This window comes from Notamacropus eugenii, chromosome 2 (genome assembly GCF_028372415.1).
Source record: "Notamacropus eugenii isolate mMacEug1 chromosome 2, mMacEug1.pri_v2, whole genome shotgun sequence".
Taxonomy (NCBI): domain Eukaryota; kingdom Metazoa; phylum Chordata; class Mammalia; order Diprotodontia; family Macropodidae; genus Notamacropus; species Notamacropus eugenii.
Genome location: NC_092873.1, coordinates 280,532,814 through 280,556,637, shown reverse-complemented (window position 1 = coordinate 280,556,637; position 23,824 = coordinate 280,532,814). Strand labels below are relative to the sequence as shown.

General features: G+C 37.6%; 1 protein-coding gene and 1 pseudogene across 2 annotated transcripts in view; one reads left to right on the top strand and one right to left on the bottom strand.

Annotated features, from left to right (window-relative positions):
- The first annotated feature begins 3,338 nt into the window (after positions 1–3,338).
- On the top strand, positions 3,339–5,327 carry LOC140527314 (epsin-1 pseudogene; annotated as a pseudogene).
- Positions 5,328–21,170: 15,843 nt separating this feature from the next.
- RNPC3 (RNA binding region (RNP1, RRM) containing 3) overlaps positions 21,171–23,824 on the bottom strand; it is a 30,966-nt gene continuing 28,312 nt past the window's right edge. Inside the window, exons 14-15 of one of the 2 annotated variants that reach the window (XM_072644162.1) lie at positions 23,707–23,779; positions 21,171–22,745 (exon numbers count right to left, since the gene is read on the bottom strand). In XM_072644162.1, coding sequence (XP_072500263.1) covers positions 23,720–23,779 — 60 coding nt within the window. In that variant the 3' untranslated portion in view covers positions 21,171–22,745; positions 23,707–23,719. The remainder of the gene's footprint in view (positions 22,746–23,706; positions 23,780–23,824) is intronic. The other variant, XM_072644163.1, reaches the window with a different exon arrangement.

The following is a 23,824-nucleotide window of genomic DNA, read 5'->3' as shown; positions in this document are numbered from 1 at the left end:
TTCTTAATTAAAGGGGCCAACCCTTAACTCACTTCTTAAAGAGGCGAGGCCTTATTCCCTGAATGAGCATTACCTCACTTTAAGTGAGTACTGGAAAAGATCTTAGCCTAAAAGGGCAAAGGTCTCCCATCGAATCCTGGGCCATCTCCAGGAATCCAGATGAATATCTGGTCACTGGCTCCAGATGGCTCAGGAGGAGAAAGTAAAGCTGGTGACCTTGCACAGCCCTCCCTCACTCAAATCAAAGTCAACTGCAAGTCATGTCATCATTTCCCTGATATCATGGTCCTCTTTGAAAATGAAGGAGAAACACAACGATGTGTATGCATGCACATGTATACATTACAGATGTCATAAATTTTAAAATGATATAAGAACATCACAAATTGAAATTGATGAGGAAAAATCTGTTTTGCTTTTTTTTAGTACTCCATTCTAATTTGAGAACAGATGTTTACTTTTATATCTCAGAAATAACAATTCCAAAAGTAATTACCAACATGCTTCATATTCTAAGGACATAAAGATATCTGACTAGAATTCCTCTAAGTTATTAATTATAAAACAAGATAAATGTCATTCCTTATGTTGATAATCAGGAGAAAGTAAACCTTATCAGCTGGTAGATATTAAGGATTGCTAGAATCAACTCTAAGTACTTCTCCCTGATTGTTAAATTTTGAGTATGAGCACTTTCTCTTTAGAAATACTCAAATGTTACAAATAAGACCTTGATTTATTTGTTTTGTTGATTATACTTTAAAGAGTGGTGGAGAAAATATTAATAATGCAAAGTAACCTAAATGTGTCATTTCTACTTTTATCCCCAAACTGGTTGTTAAACAGTAATCTACACACTGCTGCAAATAAATTTCATTATATTGTGGAATTGCAGCACTTGTTATCGTTGATTTTTCCAAGGTAATTTGTGAATTACCAGGTTACTGAGAGCAAACCAAAACTTATCACTAGTTATTTTACTACTTTATTTCCTGTTACTTAGCAAGAAAAACCTCAAATCAAACTCCTGATTTGGAATGTTTCCCCCCTTCTCTCAATACTATCCATCTCTTAAGTTTCAATTATACACTTATTTCTCTGTGAAAACTTCCATCATCTACCTGAGGGCACAATAATCTTCCTTGTATTTAAATATTTATGGCAGGGACAGAGCCAAGATGGTGGCATGAGAGAACAGACTCACCTTAGCTCTACCACAAATTCCTTCAGATAACTTTAACAAGAGAATCTGAACAAATTTTATAGTGGCAGAATCCACTAGGAGTTAGTGTGACATATTTCCAGCCCAAGACAGCCTGGAAGGTCTATAGGAAGGATCTGTTACACGGGACTGGGAGAGCACAGAGTATACAGGCTCTATCAGTGCAGATTTCACCATAGTGGAGCAAAGCAGGAACTGCCAGAGGGAGCAAAGCAGGAACTGCGAGAGTGGACTGAATCAGAAGCAGCAGTGTGGCTTCTCAAACATATTAGCACAGGATGGAAGTCCAGCAGAACTGAGTGAGAGAGAAGTACAGGGCCTGGTAACAGCAGCAGCCACTCCTGAGACTATTAGCCCACAGATTAAACGTTTGAAAGTCCTGTACTTGAACTTCCAGAAGCCAATATGGCAAAGTAAACTGTAAGTACTCTCTCCATTCTCTTGTTGGCATTAAAAAACCTAGAGAATACTGCCCCAGGAAAAATCCTGGAATAATGGGATCAGCTGAAAGGGTAAACAGTCTCTCAAATCAGGAGGTTAAGGAGATTGCCAAGGAGAGTCCCTCTTGCTGTGGCTGAAGGGGACCAGTGCAGGACCGGAGCTGTCCCAAACATCCCTACCTCAGCAAACAAGGGGGAGATCCAGTGTCCCAGAAGGGAAGAGCTCGAAAGCACCAACACCAGGATGCCTTAGCACAGCCAGGGGAATTGGACAGACACCAGTGCAGAAGGGGTTTACCAATCACTGAGTCTGCTTTCGCTCTAGCTCAGGGGAGGAGGAAACCTCCAGGGGCCAGATCACCCCTCCCCCACACCTCATGCAGTGAACTTCAGGCTAACCCTTGGGAAACTTAGAAAGACTTCATCTGACCTCTTTTTTGGCACACCAGCCAGCTCAGCACCAGCTAAGCTGCAGCTTAGAAGCTGCCATTATAGCTTCTAGCTGAAAGAACCAGAGGCCACAACACACAAAGCCTTAAGTTCTCAGCACAAGAGATGCAGAACAGAGCCCCCGTGCCCTAGAAGCAGAGATCCACTTTAAAAGTCAGGGAAAAGGCAATCGTGATGAGCAAGAAGCAAATGAGAAAAGCAAAGAACATAAAATCTTACTCTGGGGACAAAGACCAAAATACAAATACTGAAAAGGTCAGCATTGAAACTGTACTCACATCTGAAACCTCAGAAGGGAATATGAACTGGTCTCAAGCCCAAAAAGCATTCTTGGAAGAGCTCAAGAAGGATTTTAAAAGCCAAATTAGAGAGGTAGAAGAAAAATTAACCAATGATTTTAAAAATATGAAAAAACAATTCACTGAAGAATTGAAAAGGAAAATTAGGCAAATGTATAAGGGGACACAAAACCTACCTGGAATAATTGGGCACATGGGAAAGGAGATGCAAAAGTTAACCGAAGGAAACAATCTATTAAATATTAGAATTGGGCAAGTAGAAGCTAATGACTCTAGGAGACATCAAGAATCAGTCAAATAGAATCTAAGGAATGAAAAAACCGAAGAAAATGTAAAATATCTTATTGGAAAAACAACTGTCCTGGAAAACAGATCCAGGAGAGAAAATCTAAGAATTATTGCCACGATGAAAAAACGAGCTTGGACAATATCTTCCAAGAAATCATCAAAGAAAACTGCTCTGAGGTCCTAGATCCAGAGGGCAAAAAGACATTGAAAGAATCCCTTGATCACCTCCTTAAAGATATCCCAAGCTCCCTGCCCAGACCCTGGGCTAGCTGTCCAGCATCTTCTTCCCTCCCGGCTCTTGGCCTTGTCTTGTCCCTCCTGGGCCTCTCTGGGCTGGACGGAGGCTCTGGGCTTGGGTCCTAGATGGTGCAAGGACCTGGGGGGTAGGGGTGGGGCCAGGGGCTTTTGGCGTTGGTCTGCACCCAGTAGGTCTGCACACAGCTGAGGGCCATGAGCATGCTGGTCCTCTGGTCCACACCCACCTCACTGTCTCAGCGCTTCTTTTGGCCTCTGCTCCCCAAGATGCGGTGACCGACTCCCTGGGCCCCGCCCGCGGCCTGGGGTGCTCCCGCAGTCACGTCGACTTCGTTGCTGTGCTGCGCCGGCAGATGAAGAACATCATGCACAACTATTCGAAGGGGGACATCAAGGTGCGCAAGGCCACCAGCAATGACTCCTGGGGACCCTCGAGCTCCCTCATGTCCGAGATCACTGACCTCACCTACAACCTGGTCGCCTTCTTGGAGATCATGAGCATGATCTGGAAGCGGCTCAATAACCACGGCAAGGACACGTCTCTCATGGAGTACCTGATCAAGACTGGCTCCGAGAGCGTGTCCCAGCAGTGCAAGGAGAACATGTACGGGGTGCAGACCCTGAAGGACTTCCAGTACGTGGACAGGGACGGCAAGGACCAGGGCGTCAACGTGCAGGAGAAGACCAAGCAGCTGGTGGCCCTGCTGAGGGACGAGAACTGCCTGCGGGAAGAGAGGGCCCACGCCCTCAAGACCAAGGGGAAGCTGGCCCAGATGGCCACAGCATCCTCAGCAGCCGTGGGGTCCGGGGCGCCCCCAGAGGCAGAGCAGGTCTGGCCCCAGAGTAGTGGGGGGAAGGAGCTACAGCTGCAGCTGGCCCTGGCCATGAGCAAGGAAGAGGCTGACCAGACCCCATCCTGTGGCCCTGAGGATGACGTCCAGCTCCAGCTGACCCTTAGTTTGAGCTGGGAGAAGCATGACAAGGAGGAGCAGATTCGTTGGGGCGATGACCTGAGACTGCAGATGGCCATTGAGGAAAGCAAGAGAGAGACTATGGGCAAGGAGGAGTCGTCTCTCATGGATCTGGCTGATGTCTTCACAGCCCCAGCCCCCCCCCTCCCCCCCCCCCCGATCCCTGGGGCGGTCCTGTACTTGCAGCTGTCCTCTGATCCCTGCCCCCAGGACCCCCTGTTTCACCCTCAGCTGACCCCTGGGGGGGGGGGGTCTGGCTCCCACACCTGCCTCTGTGGACCCCTGGAGACCCACTCTACCCCAGGCCCTGCAGCTGATTCCTGCTGGAAAGAGGGGGACCCCAGACCCCGGGGTGGGGAGCTGATGGCCCAAGTGGGGCACCAGTCAGCGGCCCATCCACCACCGCTGACCCATGGACACCAGCGCCATCCTTCTCAGACCTGTGGGGAAGTTCCCCAGCCAAGCCCAACACTAATGACACCCCAGTGACTGGAGGCTTCGATGCAGAGCCAGATGAATTCTCTGACTTTAATTGCCTTCGGACAGCACTGCCTACCTCAGGCAGCAGCACCAGGGAACTGGAGCCTCTGGCCAGAGAGGTCCCTGCACGAAGCCCCGGAGCATTTGACCTCAGTGGGGTTGGGGGCTCCCTGGCAGAGGCCATGGGGAACCCCGACTTACAGTGCTACCAGCCCCCATGCCCCCGACATGGAAAACGCCAGAATCTTTCCTGGGACCCAATGCTGCCCTCCTGGACCTGGACTCTTTGGTGACTCAGCCAGAGCCTGCCCCCCCCAGGACCCAAGGCCTCCAACCCCTTCCTGCCAATTGGAGCACCTGGCACAACCCCTGGTCCATCCCTCGCCAATCCTTTCCAGCCTCTACCTCCAGCCACTCACTCTGAACCAGCTACATCTCAGCCCTGTGCCCCCTGGTCCTGGGGCCCCACTGGCCTTCATCTCACCCCTAGGTGGGGGGCCTTGTCTGCCTCCCATGATGCCCCCAGGACCCTCACCCCCTAACACTAACTCCTTCCTCTTATAACCTGGCAGGGGGGGGAGGGGATGCCCCCCCTCCTCTCACCCTCCAAGAGATCAGTATTGTGAGTACATGTGAAAGAGGGGGGGACCCTTCCTCCCCTTCCCCTCAGCCTTAGCACCGACCTGACCCAGTCATACTACACCCTCTACCCAGCCTCCTTCTAAAATTGGAAACAGGAGAGAGCCTTGACAGGCAAGCAGACCCCCTGGGGCATGTGGGCACCCCCTCCCTGATTCTCCCCAGCCTTGAATCCCTACTCTCCAATCAGTGTTGGAGCCCTGATCTCCCCCTCCCCCCACAGTGACTGTCCCTGGTGATCACTCTTCTGACCTCTGTAATAAATGACATTTCTGATGGGCAAAAAAAAAACAAAACAAAAAAAAAACATATCCCAAATTGAAAATGCCAAGGAATATTGTTGCCAAATTCCAGAACTATCAAGTACAGGATAAAATACCACAAGCAGCCAGAAAGAAACAATTCAAATATCAAGGAACTACAATCAGGATCACACAGGACCTTGCAGTTTCTACGTTAAAAGATCAGAGGGATTGGAATATGATATGCCATAAGGCAAAGGAGCTGGAACTACAACCAAGAATCAATTACTCAGCAAATCTGAGCATAATATTTCAGGTAAGGAGAGGCATATTCAATGAAATAAGGGATTTCCAGACCTTCCTGATGAAAAGGACAGATCTCACTAGAAATTTTGGTCTTCAAACACAAGACTCAAGAGAGGCAAAAAAAGGTAAACGGGGGGAAAAAGAAACCCCAAAATAAACTTGTTATTCAATATGGGCAAACTGTTTACATCACTAAAAGGGAGGATGATACTTGTTAATCTTGAGAATTGTATATTTATTATGGCATTTAAAAGGAATAGATAGAGGAAGTGGATATAAATTAACTGATGTGATGATAAAAAATGTGATTTAAGGGTGCAAAAGCATCATAATGGGAGAAGAGAAAAAGAGATAGAAAAAGGTAAATTACATCCCAGGGAAAGGCACAAAAACATGTAGTAGAGGGAAAGAGGGGAGGGAGATGAGCACTATTTAAGATTTACTCTCATGTGATTTGGTTCCAGGAAGGTATAACATACTGAGTTAAATATAGAAATCTAACTTGCCCTATATGCAGTGGAACAGGAAAGGGGAAAGAAAAGGGAGGGAAGGTTAATAGGGAGGGAAGAAGTAGTAAGGGAAAAGGGAAATAAAAGGGAGGGGGGATGATAGAAGGCAGGGAAGACTGAAGGAGGCGGTTATCAAAAATAAAACTTGTGGAGGGGAAGGGAGAAGGGAGAACTAAAAGCATAAATGGAGGGGGAATAGGATGAAGGGAAAGACACAGTAATCATAAATGTGAATGGGATGAACTCTTCTATAAAACGGAGGCAGATAGCAAAATTGATTAAAAACCATAAACCTAGAATATGTTATTTACAAGAAACACATTCACAAGAAACAGGGGGATACACACAGGATAAAGATAAAAGGTTGGAGCAGATTATGCTTCAGCTGATGTAAAAAAAGCAGAGGTAGCAATCCTAATTTCAAACAAAGCAAAAGCAGAAATAGATCTAATCAAAAGAGATAAGGAAGGAAACTATATCCTGCCAGAAGGTACCATAGACCACCAAGCAATTTCATTACTAAATACTTATGCACCAAGTGGTATAACATCCATGTTCTTAGAGGAGACGTTAAGGGAGTTACAGAAAGAGATAGACAGCAAAACTATACTAGTGGGGGACCTCAAACCATTCCCCCCCCCCCCCTCTGAACTTGATAAATCCAACCTCAAAATAAAGAAGAAGGAAGTTAAGGAGGTGAATAGAACTCTGGATAAGGTAGATAAGATAGATGACTGAAGAAAATTGAATGGGGATAGAAAGGAATATACCTTTTTCTTTTTTTATGTTGCCATTACCATATACAGTGTTCTCCTGGTTCTGCTCACTTTCCTCAGCATCAGTTCATATAAATCTTTCCACGTTTTTTCTGAAATCTGCCTGCTTATCATTTCCTTCCTTCCTTCCTTCCTTCCTTCCTTCCTTCCTTCCTTCCTTCCTTCCTTCCTTCCTTCCTTTCTTTCTCTTTCTCTCTCTCTCTCTTTGTCTCTCTCTCTCTCTCTCTCTCTCTCTCTCTCTCTCTCTCTCTCTCTCTTTCTCTCTCTCCAGGGAATTCTATCAAACATTTAAAGAACAATTAATTCTAATAATATAGAGACTATTTGGGAAAATTAGCACAGAAAGAGTCCTACCAATTTCTTTTTATGATACAACTATGGTTCTGATACCTAAACCTGGAAGAGCCAAAATAGAGAAAAAAAATTATATACAATTTCCCTAATGAATATAGATGCAAAAATTTTAAATAACATTAACAAAAAGATTACAGCAGCTTATCATGAAAATAATAATTATGATCAGGTAGGATTTATACCAGGAATGTAGGGCTTGTTCAATATTAGGAAAACTATCAGCATTATTAATCATATCAGCAACAAAACTAACAGAAACCATGTGATTATCTAAATAGATGCAGAAAAAGTTTTTGACAAAATACAACACCTATTCCTATCAAAAACACCGGAGAGCATAGGAATAAATGGAACCTTCCTTAAAATTATAAGGAGTATCTACCTAAAACCATCAGCAAGTATTATATGCAATGGGGAAAGGCTAGATGCATTTTCAGTAAGATCAGGGGTGAAACAAAGATGTCCACTATCACCACTGTTATTCAATATGATACTAGAAATATTATCTTTAGTAATGAGAAGAAAAAGAAATTGAAGGAATTAGAACAGGCAAAAAAGAAGGTAAATTATCACTCTTTGCAGATGATATGATGATATACTTAGAGAATCCTAGAGAATCAAGTAAAAAAAAACTATTTGAAATAATAAACAACTTTGGCAAAGTTGCAGGATAAAAAATAAACCCACATAAATCATTAGCATTTCTATATATTACTAACAAAGTCCAACAGCAAGAGATAGAAAGAAAAATCCCACTTAAAGTTACTGTAGACGCTATATCTGGGAGCCAAAACAAACCCAAGGACTATATGAACACAATTGCAAAACATTTTTCACACAAAAAAAGTCAGATCTAAATAATTAGAGAAACATCAGTTGCTCATGGATAGACCCAAATAATATAATAAAAATGACAATTCTACCTAAATTAATTTATTTATACAGTGCCATATCAAACTACCAAAAAGTTATTTTCTAGAGCTAGAAAAAATAATATTAAAATTCATTTGGAAGAACAAAAGGTCTAGAATATCAAGGGAAATAATGAAAAGAAATGCTGGGGAAGGGAGCCTACTCCTGCCAGATCTCAAATTGTATTATAAAGCAGCAATCATCCAAACCACTTGGTACTGGCTAAGAAACAAAAGGGTAGATCAGTGGAATAGGGTAGGTACTTAAGACACAGTAATCAATGAATATAGCAGTCTCCTGTTTGATAAACCCAAGGATCCCAGGTTCTGGGATTTGTTTGACAGAAACTGCTGGGATAATTGAATAGGGTGGCAGAAACTGGGCATAGAACAATGCCTGACACTGTACACAAGAATAAAGTCCAAATGCTGACATGATCTAGGTATAAAGGCTGATACTATACACAAATTAGGGGAGCAAGGGATAGTGTATTTGTCAGATTTTTAGAGAATGGAGAAATTTATGACCAAAGAAGAGATAGAGAACATTGCGAAGTACGAAATGGATAATTTTGATTACATTAAATTGAAAAGTTTTTAAACAAACAAAGCCAATGCAACCAAGATTAGGAGGGAAGCAGGAAAGAGGAAAGAATCTTTACAACTAGTGTCTGTGATAAAGGCCTCCTTTCTAAAATATATAGAGAACTGAGTCAAATTTACAAGAATACAAGTCATTCCCCAATTGATAAATGTTCAAAGGATATGGACACGCAGTTTTCAGAGGAAGAAATTAAAGCTGTATAGTCATATAAAAAAAATGCTCTAAATCATTATCGATTAGAGAGATGCAAATCAAAACAACTCTGAGGTACCATGTCACACATATCAGACTGGCTAACATGACAAAACATGAAGATGACAAATGTTGGAGAAGATGTGGGAGATTTGGAACACATTCATTGTTGGTGGAACTGTGAGCTGATTCAACCATTTTGGAGAGCAATTTGGAACTATGCCCAAAAGGCTACAAAAATGTGTATACCCTTTGACCTGGCAATATCCCTTCCAGGACTGTATCCCAAAGAGATCTTAAAAAAGGGAAAAGATCCCACATGTACAAAAATATTTATAGCAGCTCTCTTTGTGGTGGCCAAATACTAGAAACAGAGGCAATGGTCATCAATTGGGGAATGACTGAAGAAACTGTGGTATATGCATGTAATAGAATACTATTTTGCTATCAGAAATGATGAACAGGACTTCAGAAAAGCCTGAAAAGACTTATATGAATTGACACTAAGTTAAATGAGTGGAACCAGGAGAATTATGCACAGTAACAGCCACAGTGTGCAAGGACTGTTTCTGATAGACTTAGCCCTTCAAAGCAAGGCAAGGACCTAAAACATTCCCAAAGGACTTCTGAGGCAAAATGCCATCCACATCCAGAGAAAGGACTATGGAATCAGAATACAGAATTAAGCAGACTATTTTTTTCTTGTTTTATATTTTGCTTTGGTTTTTCTCATGGTTTCTCTCATTCATTTTATGTCTTCTATGCAACATGACTAATGTGAAAATATGTTTAATATGATTGTATGTGTAGAACCCATATAAGATTGCATGCCATCTTGGGGAGGAAGGAGAGAAGGAGGGGGAGAAAATTTTAGACTTATGGAAGTGATTGCTGAAAACTGAAAACAAATAAATTAATTTTATTAGCAATTAATTTTATTAAATTATTTTATTAAAATTAAATTAATTTATTAATGAAATTTTAAATACTTATGGTAAAATCTACAACTACATTATATACCTATATGCATACACACATAGATGCACAAACACACATACATATAATACATCTGTGATATATATGTGCATGTACATATATATATAATATATATAATATAACATAACATATATATATATATATATTAGAGACCTACATCCATCTCCCCTAAATGTGATTTCACTGATGTAAGGAAGAGCTAGCATGGACATTCTCTCCACAGTAGCAATTCACTGTTGTAGAGAGAGAGTTGCTTAGGGACCTGAGAAATTGTCACTTGCCCATGGTCAAGTAGCTGAATCGTATCAAATGAAGTACTTGAGAGTAGGTTTTCTTTATTCCAAGCTAACCTCTATCTACTTTGCTAGATCACTCGCTTGCTTATGTATGTATACAAACAATGGGAACTATTATTATCATCATCACATCATTACATATGCAAAATGGAGGACTGTATATAATCAAGTGACAAATTGTAAAATATATATATATGTGTGTGTGTATGTGTATGCACACACACATACATACATACAAAAACACACTGGAGTTACTAGTAAATAGTTAGCAACTAGATTTAAAAGAATCTACTGAAGGCACATGGATGTATCCCTAATATATACACACATATATTGCATGTGTTACACACACACGCACACACACATATGTTCATAAGAAGCTATATATGGATGTGTATGTAGATTCTTTTCCTTTATCTGAGTCTTTTGAAATCTATTCTCCTAATTCAAGGCTATATATCACACACAGCCCAATTTTCCTCTCCTCTATTATCAACTCTAAGATGGAATGGTCAGTTTTCTGCAGTTTTCATCATTTCGGCCTAAGCAATTAGATCCTGTTGGTGAAAAGGAGACCCAGCATAAAATATTGCTGTTTGTCCTCTCTGCCTTTTGAAAGATGAAATTGTTATCAAGTGAAATAAAGAAGTGACTAGTTGATCTGCCTTTATTACAACAAGAACTCTAACAGATGTCTGGACAATTAACATTCCCCATGCCAGTGTTAGGCTCATAATTGATATCCTGAACTTCTCATTTATTTCCATGCTAAATGCTCTTCAGTATACTCTTATGACAATATTGTTTCTTTCTATATCCAATGATCCACCATGTGTCTTCATTCTGTCTCCCAGATTGTATATCTCCACTCTATAATACCCTACCATTCGTCTTTCTTTTGAATAGGTATATACTTTCAAAGCCATATTCCAGCCAAAGGTCTAACCTTCCAAGTGATAATTACGAGGTAATATTTGCCATTTTGTGTTAAAATCTTTTGTTTAACTTGCTTGTGGCCCATACCTGTACAAAAACAAAATAACCAAGTTTGTCACTTTTAGAGGTTTTTAAAAAGGATTAGAAGTGAAAGAAAAATTGTGAAAACTACTCACAACTTAGAAGATTTAACTTTGGGCAGATAGGTATGGCCTATTTATAGTAGTGGTAATCATAAACAAAAATAATTTAATAGGATCCTCCTCTTCCACTCATGAAGGATGGAATGAAACTAGAGAAAATTACAAAACTAGGTTGACTGGGTCTATTAAAAATGAATGCTAGTTAATCTTAACTGGGCTGTCTACATTTAGGAAGTCCTGATTTGCTATCTCACTCACCATAGCATCTGTTTGAAATTGTCTCTTTGTTCCTGCTTCCCATGTTACCCTAAGCACCCTCTCCTCCCCCATCATTAGCTGAAGAGCTTGCATCATCCTTCACTGAAAATAACTGAGACAGTTTGCCAGCACTCCTGCTTCTCCTACCCTCCTCTTCATCTAACTTTACTGATATCACCCCCCTATTATTTCCTTCACTGTGGTCTCATTACCTTCTAGTTTCTCCAGCAAACTTCCCCCCCCACTGTCATCCTCACTTTCTCTCTGATCAACCTTCTCCTACTTACTGGCTCCTCTTATATATCAAAGTCTTCCTCATCCTCAAAAATCTCTCTCAAGAGCCTGTCATGTCCAGTAGCTATCATCCTATATTTCTCTTGCCCTTGGAATACCTTGAAAAACCCTTTTAATCTAGCTTCTGACTTCATCATTTATTTGAGACCCCTTTTTATGAAGCCACCAAAGATCTCTTTATTAACAAATAGATTTTTCCTCAATCCTCAAACCTTCTTGACGGAAGAATTCTCCCACACGCCTGTTCCACAAAGATTAAAAAAAAAAAAACACACGAGATCAAATATGGATAGAGAAATAAAATAAAAAAATATTTTTTGCAGTCCAGGTCAGCATAGGGAGATGGAGAGGTTTGAGGATACTAGAGAATAGATCTGCCAGAGGCAGGCAGTGTTCTAGCACACAAGAACTAAAAGAGGACTGAAGTTATTCCCCAAAGCAAGAAGAGATCCCAGCCAGACTCATAACAGTGCACAACAGGGAGGTCAGTTACTTATGACTCAGTGCTGGGTCACAAATCTAAAAGATACTGAGGAGGGATCTTTGTCTAAGGATGTCATTCTAGGGTGAAGAGTACCCTAGGAGCATCCAGTACATGTAATGAGGAACAAATTCTGATGTCACCAATAGCTGTGTTGCTCTGACACCAGAAGTGCAGCAGTATTTCAGCTCTAGCTTCTAGTTCAGTCTGAAATCAGCAGTAAAAACCCAGGGTATGAAATTGGGATCAAGGGAACCTACAATTCTATCTGAATCAGCAGTGCTTTCCAGCTGGTTGACTGTGACTCAGACCAGCAGCAGTCTACTGGAACTTCCAACCAGGGGCAAGACAAAAGTAATGTAATGGAGACCTAAACCCAGGTCAGGAACTTATATAGCTCAGACCAGGAGGGGAGTGACCAGGCTTTTTGCTGGATCAAAACACTTTGGGAGTATTGAAAATTCACAGGGCCTCCATCCAAGTTATCTCCAAGATATTAGGATCAATACTCAACACCCCAAGAAAACAGTAGAAGCACCCAAGAGGATAAAAGCTAAATTGAGAAATTCCCCTCAGAATTTTGGAGAGCCTGACCCAATATAAAGTTTAGGGGCAGGAAGTAAACTGGAAGAATTGGGGGGAAATAATCTATCGTAAAGAGGTATTATGGTAACAGATATGCTCAAGAAAAAGAGAATGATTGAAAAATATCTATAAGCAAATATATATGTATGTATGTATGTATATCCATCTCTCTCTCTCTCTCTCTCTCTCTCTCTCTCTCTCTCTCTCTCTCTCCTCCCTCCCTCCCTCCCTCCCTCCCTCCCTCCCTCCCTCCCCAAAAGTTTGGATAGAATTCCAACCAAATTGCTAGAAGAAAGCAAGAGTTAAAAGGGAAAAAAAGCTAAAATTTTTTTTGAAGCCAAATGATGGCTAAGGGGGAAAATAAGAAAAGAAATAAGAACCATGGAAGAAAAATTAAAAAAAAAAATTTAACATCTTGGAACAAAAGGTACAGAAGGTCATCCATGACTTCACGAGATAAAAAGAAAAACAGTCTGAAAAATAGAAGAAAATATTTCATAGTAAAAATATTTCATAGTAAAAAAAATTCATACAGAAAAGAGATTAAGACAAGGTAATTTAAAAATCATTAGCCTATCTGAAAGTTATGACCAAAAAGAGGTAGATACTAAATTTGAAGAAATCTTAAGAGAAAACTGCCTGGATCTCTTAGAAACAAGACGCAAAAAAGAAATTCAAAGAATCTACCAGTAACCTTCTGAAAGTAACTCCCAAATAAAAACTCTCAGTAATATCTTATAAACAATTCATACAGTCAGAAAGTTAGAATTCTAGTACTAAAGAACCACAGTCAATCACACAAGATTCAGTAGCCACTATTATGAAGACAATTTTGGAATGATATACCACAAGGCAAAAGATCTAAGCTTAAACCCAAGACTAATTTATCCAGTGAAATGAAGTAGAATCTTATAGAAGAAAAAAAAAAACTTTAATGAAAGTCTAAGAGTCAAGAGAAATGTAAACAAATAATTATAAGAGATTAAAGAAGGGCAAACTATTCTATAGGCAGCTAGGTGGTGCAGTGGATAAAGAGTGGGGCTCAAAGTCAGGAAAACTCATTTTACTGAGTTCAAATCTGCCCTCAGAAATTTACAAGCTGTGTGACCCTGGGCAAATCACATAATCCTATTTGCCTGTCTCCTCATCTGTAAAATGAGCTTTTAAAAAATCTGTAAAAGGAGGAGAAATGACAAACTACTTCAGTGTCTTTGCCAGGAAAACCCCTAATGAAGAGTTGGACATGATGGAAATTACAACAAAAATTTATATTCTAATGGGTGGAAATGATACATGTATCCCTTCACAACTCTATTATCATCTAGGGTCATAGAGGGAATCTAATTAGACAGAGGGCTTGGGAATGGTTCTGTTATGTTTTGATAATTTTGAAAGAAAAATGGAAGCAGAAGGGAAAAGAAATACACTCAGTGTGGGGTGGGGGGGGGAAGAAGAGATGAAGGACAGGGAAAATTGTCTCAATTTGGTGCACAAAGAGAGAACTAAATAAACAAGGAGGAATGGATAGGAGTGGTGACACTTAAACTCCACTTTCATCTGAACTAGAGGGAGGAATACACACATATATTATTTCTAAATTCTAGAGAGATATTAGTCTTAAGAAACAATAAATCAGAAAAGGTTCTCTGAATCTTTTTATCCTGTATTTTTCATAACATTTTATTTACACATTTTAAAATAAAAACGAGTGGCCATAATAATAAAATGAATCATTTTTCTGTGATAAGCTTATAGTAAGATTTTCTGAGATTTTCTTTAAAAAATATATAATAAAGGCCTGGTTTATTGTAATTATTATATATATATAGTGACAATATTATTATTTCAATAACATAAAAATGACCTTTACTTAATAGATATTTGATAATAGAAAATATCAAAAGGGAACATCAACATAAGGTTCAAAAATCATTTAAAAATTAAATGACAGCACAAATATTTAATATTTTAAAGTGATCATTCTTAAAAATGAAATATTAAGCTTACTAATTTTTATAAGGACTGTTGCCTAAAGTGAATATTCAAACACGGAAATACACCAGCAAATATTATTAGGAAGTATTCAAATAAGTTAACATTTAGATATGCTAGCAAGGTTAACAGCACCACACAGAATCACATTAAACTTGACCATTTAAGGAATTATTTTACCTCTTTAACTTGGAATACCACTCACAGTATTGGTAAATTTACAAATTCTATGAGTGGTATTCCAAGTTAAAAAGGAAAAATTTTATATATATGTATATATATATATATATATATATATATATATATATATATATATATATATATATATACATGTACATATATAAAATTATTAGTATTTATGTGCAAGAATAATTCATTTTTACCAGTATATGAGATTGCAAATACATACTTATAACATGGTAACAAACATGATCAAGGCTGACTGATTAGAGACTGTGACCACCTCTTTTCCTATATGCTTCTTTCTTTGATCCTGGGAATGTTGACCTTAACCTTTGACTCTATGTGTTTTCTGCTCGTTTTCAACTCCATGTCAGTGGATTTCCCTGAAACAGTAATGTTTCTATGTTGATTGCTATAAGCTTTAATTCTCAGAGGAGAACTACCGTACTTTTTTGCTGATTTTCTTAACTGATTTTTCTTGAGATTTGATATTTAGAAAAAACCATTAACAACAACCATACATTTCCTGTGAAATACTGGGATGAATTCTCACAAGGAACACTCACAATTGAGGACAGAAATACATTTCACTCACTAGGGAAACATTAATGGAAGAGGAGGTGAGGAGAGGGAGGGGAAGTTAACAGAGAGATTTAGTCTTAAGCAAAACAAATTCATAAAGGATGTTGGGGAACAAAAGTTAAGAAAAGTATAAGAATAGGAAGGAGGAAAACACATACTTAACAGTTATATTATCTATGAATGTGAATGGGGTGAACTCACTCATAAAATGTAAGATAGCAGAACAGATTAAAAGGCAGAATCCAACAATATACTGCTTACACAAACACACTCAAAACAGACATAATTAAAATAACAGAATGGAGCAAAATCTTTTATGGTTCCAATGAAGTAAAATAAAAAGCAAGGGTAGATGTTGTGATCATGATCTTAGTCAAAAGCAAAAACATAAAAAGACTAAAAGACATAAATATGAAACTACATTTTGCTGAAAATCAGACAATGAATATAAAAATAGAACCTGCTAAAAGAACTATCTGTAGTAATAGAGGCTTTCTCAAATTATTATACTGCTTGAAATTCCATTAATTGCAGATTCATATGGCAAGAAGGGAGTTTGGTTTACATGACCAACTCTAGCCCTGTTCATGTAGCAGCTTCTATTTTCCATATAAATCAAGTCGCTCTTCCCCCAAACATTTAGCCATGAGCACACAAAGGGGAATAAATGAACAAAGCTACCATTGTCTGTTCACCTGACATTTTGACTTGCCTTGATTTTCCTGAGTCAGCCTCCAATTTCTAAAACATGTTACACATGCAACAAACAAGTTAACATTCACTCAAGGAATTCTGCTTAGTACTTTATATACTGGGGTATTCTGAATCTACAATGGGCCAGTAGCTAATTGCTAATATGCATACTTGTTCTGGTTGAGTCTAATTGGGCCAGCGTCAAGTGACTCCTTTCTCTGACCCTGATGGAAATAGACCAAAACTCTGCAGCCAAAAGTCTTGGAAATAGCTGTACTTCTAGCCCAGTGTCTGCAGTCATCATTCTAGAAATGTGGAGATGCAGCCTGGCAACTGTTTCTCAGGTGCTGTCACATCTTCTCAAACCCCATAAAAGAAAGTTCTTATCACTAGTCACTGTGAAATGACTAAACATCAGAAACTGATATGATTTTATCTGTGGGAATATATTAAGAAGAGATATTACTGTTCTATTTTGCTACTGCATTCTAAGAACCATGAGACGTTTACATTTGAAACTGAAGCCTTCCATGTTACCTACCTCATTAGAATGTGAGCTCAACAGTAGGGACTTCTTGTTTTCCTTAATGTATACTTAGTCCTTTGCATGTAGCTGATAGTTTGATATATGCTTCATTCATTCATTCATTCACTTTGTAACTAGACATTCCAGTGGACCAGACTTCCACTCCCAAGACATATGTATGCATTTTCTAATGAGCAGTATCAATGCATTTACATTCATAAAGAATGGCAATTCCAAAACTCCTAGAGTGAACGTATCCTTGTAAACATTTTGTGAAGGGTGATAACCACAAATTAGATTTTATGAAATGAATTGTAGTAGGCAAGTTCATCCAGCTGTTTCTAACAGATTATTGCATGAAAAGGATAGCTTTTTTTCTACCTCATACACTTCATGGTATTGTGTTTCTAGGAATAAGAACTCCAGCTAGTACTATTAATTCAGTTACATTAATAGGATTAGACTGGTTAGACTGGAAATTGAGCAGGACACATTTCTTTAAAAAATGTATTCTCATTCCCAAATAATTTCAGTTTAGATATCCCTGCTTATACCTCACATGGGATTTTATTTTGGACCTCTCAGATGCATGTAATTTGTATTACAGTTATATAGGTAACTGAATGTGGTTTATAACTGTACTAGAATGTAATCTTGAGGGCTTGAACCACATTTTATCTAGGTTTTTCTAGTTCCTTCACTATATATAGGACAGTGGTCTACACACCAGGTGTTTAATACTTGTTGAACAATTCCATGCAACAAGCTTTCTTAATGATTTATTTGTACCTTATTTTTTAATGTCATTTTCTGCTCTCCAAAACTGAACCTACTTTTGTAATCAATAAAAAACTGTTAGTATAAAGGAAAAACAACTACTAGTATAAAACTGTAAGACAAAATATGCAAATACTGTTTCCTCTCATAATTATACTGCTTCCTTCACAAATTTCAAAAAAGGTTTCTTTATCTGTTTTATGGGACCAAGTTTGGTCCCACTTTTGCTACCTTTTAGTATTATTGTAATTCTTGGGTTTTCTCTTAATTTTATTTCACTCTACATCAGTTCCTATAAGTTTTCCCATGCTTCTCTGAAATCTATTCAGCATTTCTTATAATAAAATGATTCCATTACATTTGCATACCATAAGATGTTCAGCCTTCCCTAGCTGATGATCATCCACTTTTTGTAGTTCTGCTTTCTACTTATCTTTTGGTATATAAGGAACTTTCATTTTTTTTACCTGAATAGTATTTTTTTTCTGCAGAAGTCCAAATTGTTATACAGAATGGGTGAATGAGTTCACAGATCCACCAATAGTGAAAGTGTACCATTTTCCCAGTGTCTATGCTCTAATCTCCATTTTTTCCACCTGTCTGTGATGTTTTTTTGGGTGTTTTGAAAATCTTATTCATATCCTTTGATGTCTTCTCTACTGGGAAATGGTTTTTGGCCGTATACAGGAATAGGAACTGGTCCTTTGATTTTACTGGTATAGGAATTGCAAGGTGAAGAAGTTCCTAATTAAGTCAGCACCTTCTAGTCTTAAAAAAAAAACAAAACAAAAACATGCCTACGGTCCTACGATGTTAAGTAATTTGCCCAAATTTTACTGGTTATACTCAATGCAAAACTTTTCCCATTTAAAAGTTTTCCTTATTATTCAACATGCATTGCTTTTATTCCTATGAAATCATTGTAATCAAAACTGTCTTTCATCTTTTACAAAACCTTCTATCCTGTTTACTTTTGATCATATTAAAGGAGATCTTAATTAGAAAAAGGATTTTCAAAATTTCACCAAGGATCATGGAGGAGCAGTTACACAGGTGATGGTAAGATGTACGGGTGTAATATGATCATCTTTGAGTGTACCTAAGGGAAAAGAGAAGCTGTAGTTTAGAAAATAGGGGGTAGAGACAAGCTGTAGGAGTTTAGGAAGCAGATGATCTCAAATGCCAATGTACTTCAAGAGGCATAAATGTATTATATACTGGTCACCCAGTATAAGTGCAGGGATTGGATTGGAGAAAAACAATAACTTAGATGACAGATACGGACAGTTGGAATTATCCCCAGAGGAGTTTGCTGAGCAACGGTAGAAGGTGGAAGGTCTGGAAGTAGCAGAGGGAAGAAAAGAGCATACCAAATATACCAATTATATGCCCAGAGTAGCAGGGAATGAGTAAATTGCAAACTAGCACTGGAGTGGGTGTGGTTTCTCAGGGGGTGTCAATTTTCTTTTGACACAAGAAAATGAGAAATTTTAAGAACTCCAACTTTGAAGGGGAGTTAGGTAATAATGGAGTAGGGATTCCATACCCCACAATGGAAAAGGAAGGCAGCAGGTGATGGGACTGTGTGGTAAAAGAGAGGTGACTAACTAAAATGAAATACAAGAGAAAAAGGATAGGAAAAGGGGTTTCTGCCTATCGTTCGAGCTCTAGGCCTGGTATTTCAGGTCCAAACTCAGGATATTAAGCCTTTGCCTGTGGTCCCTGTCTTTTTGACTCTAGATATACTACAACAAAGGGGCAGGGAGGGACAAGTAGGGATGATCTACAGAAACAAGTTCCCAGAGGAGACTGAATACAGAATCAAGATCACAAATGGAGAAGAGAATAGGAAATGATGTGTTTTGAAGTATAAAGGAGCCTTTATTTTCTCAGTAGCAAGCAAGGTAGTCTGAGAAAAAGGAGATAGAGGACTTGGAGTGGAAGGATTTAGAAGAAGAAATCAAACAGATACTGAGAGGAATAAATATTTTGCTACTCAACAGTAAAGACCTAGCTGAAATACAAAAAATTTTCTCTCTTGCACTATGGAATCAGGAAGACCCGTATTCAAACTCTGCCTTAGACATTAGCTAGGTGCCTCTTGCCAAATCAACTAATTTGCCTGTGCCTCAGTTTTCTTATTGGTTAAAATTCTGAGGTCTTAGTAACTTGAAATCTAAACTCTTTATCTACTTTTGACCACTGGATTTTTCTAACATGATTTCAAGTAATTCTGACAAAACTTGAGAGGTAACTTCTCACTATTACCTTCTCTTGAAGTCCTCCAATCTACTGCCTCTAGTTTATATAATGCTCATGCCAGATTTATATCTGCACTCACTCACTGACCCAAACTATTTTGCCTACTTAGTCAAAGGATTTTCTAGAGCTTATCACTATTTCCATAATATTTCACAATCTTGAGCAGCTTGTTATCTGCAAACAAACAAGGGAATTTTCTAACAATTCAAAATATGACTTGTTCTAACAAACTCTCATTTCCCTCTTAGAAAAAGCACTTATAAAAAGGATCTTTGTGTTCTTTCCTTTAGTTTCTATATAATCTAGTTTCCTAACAACCCACTGAGAATCTTAACTAATATTTTTCCCCAAAATTTTTTTGGTATGGGACATTATAGGATACTCCCTTACTACTCTTACTCACAAAGGCCACCCTATCACTCCTGCATTCCAGTCCCAGAGAATTAAATGCGATCACAAGACATCTTTACCTGGATGTCAAATTGGGACCTCAGACTTACCATGTCTAAAAACTAAACTCATCGTTATCCCCAACCTGCTACTCCTTATTTCTCTAATGGGACATCAAATAGTAGCCCCAAGGAATTCAATATCTTTTGCTTCTTCTCCCTCACATCCTTTCCTATCCTCATGCCTATTTTGGGCTCGACTTACCATTATTCTATATTTACTACTATTCATTCTTACATACACATACATTTGCTTATTACCATTCCTCTAATAGCACCATTCTTAGACCTTTTGCTTATAGAATTTCCTTTAATCTTTCAAAAGATAACCGGAAAACCAGCACATAAAAATTTTAGACAGTAAGGAAATTTGGTAGGAAACTCAACATTCCATTAGGGCAAGTGTTCAAATTCCCAAGCTGAAATAAGAGTTTGTGAAAAACCTCTAATAGGTTATTTTTTTCTTTAAATAGGTACCTAAATATTTTAGTAACCATGTAAAAATGACAAATTGAAAAATCTATAATAGAAGAGATCTGACTTTAGTGTCAGAAGATCTGGATTGAAGTCTTAATTCTGACACAAAATAGCTATATGACTCTGGGCAAACTATTTATGATTTTGCTTCCCAGTGCCCCAGGAAACTCTCTAAAGGCTATAAGTTGCAGAGCTGGTGTTAATCTGCATTTGTAGAAGGAGTTTCCATAATGTGATTTCCCTATAATAGTAAAGACTGACAGATTCAGTTAAAAAAAAAAAGCACAAAAAATCAAGACACATTAATGGAAAGAAAATAATTTATTGGAGGTATAGAAAGTTGACTAAAACAAATCTGCTGCATATCTTCCAATAAGATTTAAATGCATTTATTTCATTTAGTTTTTAAATTTATTCTTAAAGCTATTATGCACAATTCAAGAGTCCAGATGTTCAAGTTTCTTCTTCTCAAAGCTGGAGAATGCTTGAAAGATATGGAATTCAAAAGGAACCTAAAACACCATAAAAGCCCATCAAAAATGAAAATTATTTTAGTAGGAATATATTTTTATATATTATAAATGTAATAGACTGCTAAAATTTCAGTATTTAGAAAATTAGTGAATCATGTCAATTTGACAGTATAATTTGATTTTTATGGGTATTCATAGTTTATATGAACTAAAATTGAATCAAAGTACCAAAATTAAATATTTCCCATAAAGCAATGTAAATAAATATCATCAATTCAATTTACTCTATTGGTTTTTTTTTTTTTTACTTTATATACAAGTGTTAATGACAACTAATTAACTACAATCTAGACTGTTTATGGAAGTTATGAAGTTATCAAATGAAAAAGTTTGGTTTGATAAGAGCATTAACAATATTTTTAAGAGGTTGATGATGGAAAAAAGTGGGTTTTACTCAATAAACATTTATTAAGCAGTGTACAACAATACACTGTGCCAATCAAAACAATATGCATTTTATTAAGTGCACACTTTGTGCCAGACTGGTGCAAGGAAGGATTATACACACACCTTCTATTTGACCAGTTTTTAAGAGGTTGAGGTGATGAGGTGAAGTGTTTTGGAAACCAATAGGTTATTATACACTATGTTTTGGCAGTCATACTGGTGACATTAATCGACACAAGCAAATTAACTATATTATTTCTTTCAACAATGTATCCACTATAGAAGAATTTGGTGTTTCCAATGGTCTCTTATCCTAAGAAAGAATAATTCTACTTGCTGCCTACTTCAGAAGGGATTTAAAAAATTTAATACTCTGGGTTTGAGGTGATGAACAATCAAGACTGTCATCTGGTATTTATGTCACTAAGAAAACCATTAAGAAGACAATCTTTAGAAATCAACTTGTTTGGATTTTCTATGATATCTTTTAAAAGAATATTCCCATTCAAGTAGTACTGATATACTGCCTATACTACACTACACAAAAATATTAAGACACCAAACAGGTATTTTAAAACCACCAAGTCCATAAATTACAAAAAATAAATTTCTCAAAGAAGATAAATATAAAGAGTTAAGATCAAATTCTGAGTGAAAGCAACTGTCAGCATCTGTTTAGTAAATTTAATGACCTGATTCACTAACTTTCCCTGGAATGAATTTTCTAAAAGTACATTATAGACAAATTTAAGCAAATCTTGAAGGAACATCAAATTTTCTTCAACCTAACATCAAACAATTTTGAAAATATATTATTTCTAGAATGAAAAGTTAATCTCCAATCTACATTAGGGAAAAAAAAAAATTCTACAGAAAAGCACTGCCCCAAAAAGGATACAACAAGAAAGGATACACTTTGCATGACAGTATTACTGCAGTATTTACGCAGGAATGCTTCTAAAGAAGAACAGCAGAATGTAGTTTAATTTTCCTTATTTTTTCAGCATAAGTTTATAAAGAATTGATATTCTATCATAAATGAATATGCTTTGACTGCTAAAAGCTTAATCCCTTCACTTTAGGGTATCTGAAAATCTTCCGATTACCACAAAATTGGGATAGTAATGAAATACAAATGTTAAAGGCATTTTACTGTTATTATTAAGTAATGTTATAATTTTCATTTATTTCAGTTGAAAGCTTGGATCATTTTGGCCCATCGTTTAGTCTCCTCTTCAATCCACAAAAACAGGGTTGGTTTTTTTGCTTTGTTTTTAAAAACAAACAAAAGAACTACATTTCAATTCAGTGTTAATACTTCTAACATTTTTTCGCATTGAAAGATCAAGCAGGAAACCACTGAAATTTTCTAATTAAAAATGCTTGATGCTATTATTGAGGTAATTTTTAAAAATCTTTTATAAACCATTTTCATTCTTATTTTACTAAAATACATAAAAGTACCATGGAAGTATGAGCTTGATATATGTAAGGTTATTTTTATCAATCCCTAAATTATATCTTTCATTTTGTCAAATATTCATAATTATTTTCCACACATGACTTATTCAACTTTTTTTTTTTTTTTTACAGTGTTTTAACTGCTAGGCTCAGTGAACCTGGTTTTCTATTGGGCTACTATATGAGGTCTTAACTTGTCATTATGTAGAGAAACAATTTGCAAGAGTTCTTCACTGTGAAATTTGTTTTTGAATCTTTTCCCCTGAAAACATGTTTTCATACATGATTCTATAATTATTATTTCAAAATCAATAGTAACAGTTCTTTTCCCCCTCCCTCACAAAAAAGGTCTTTAAAAACTTGAGATACTTTAATTGCCACTCTAACATGCACATTCCCTTTATTTTGCCTTTAAACAACGATGATTTCCCTATGCTACATAAAAGATCATACTTACCTTGAGCAGTTATCTATCTTTTCCTTTTTCCATCTTTAGCATCCTGTTTTGGTCTAGCAGATCGAGCAAATTGCTAAGAGTATATTAAGGATTTCTTGGGGAAAAAACAAAAGTTACA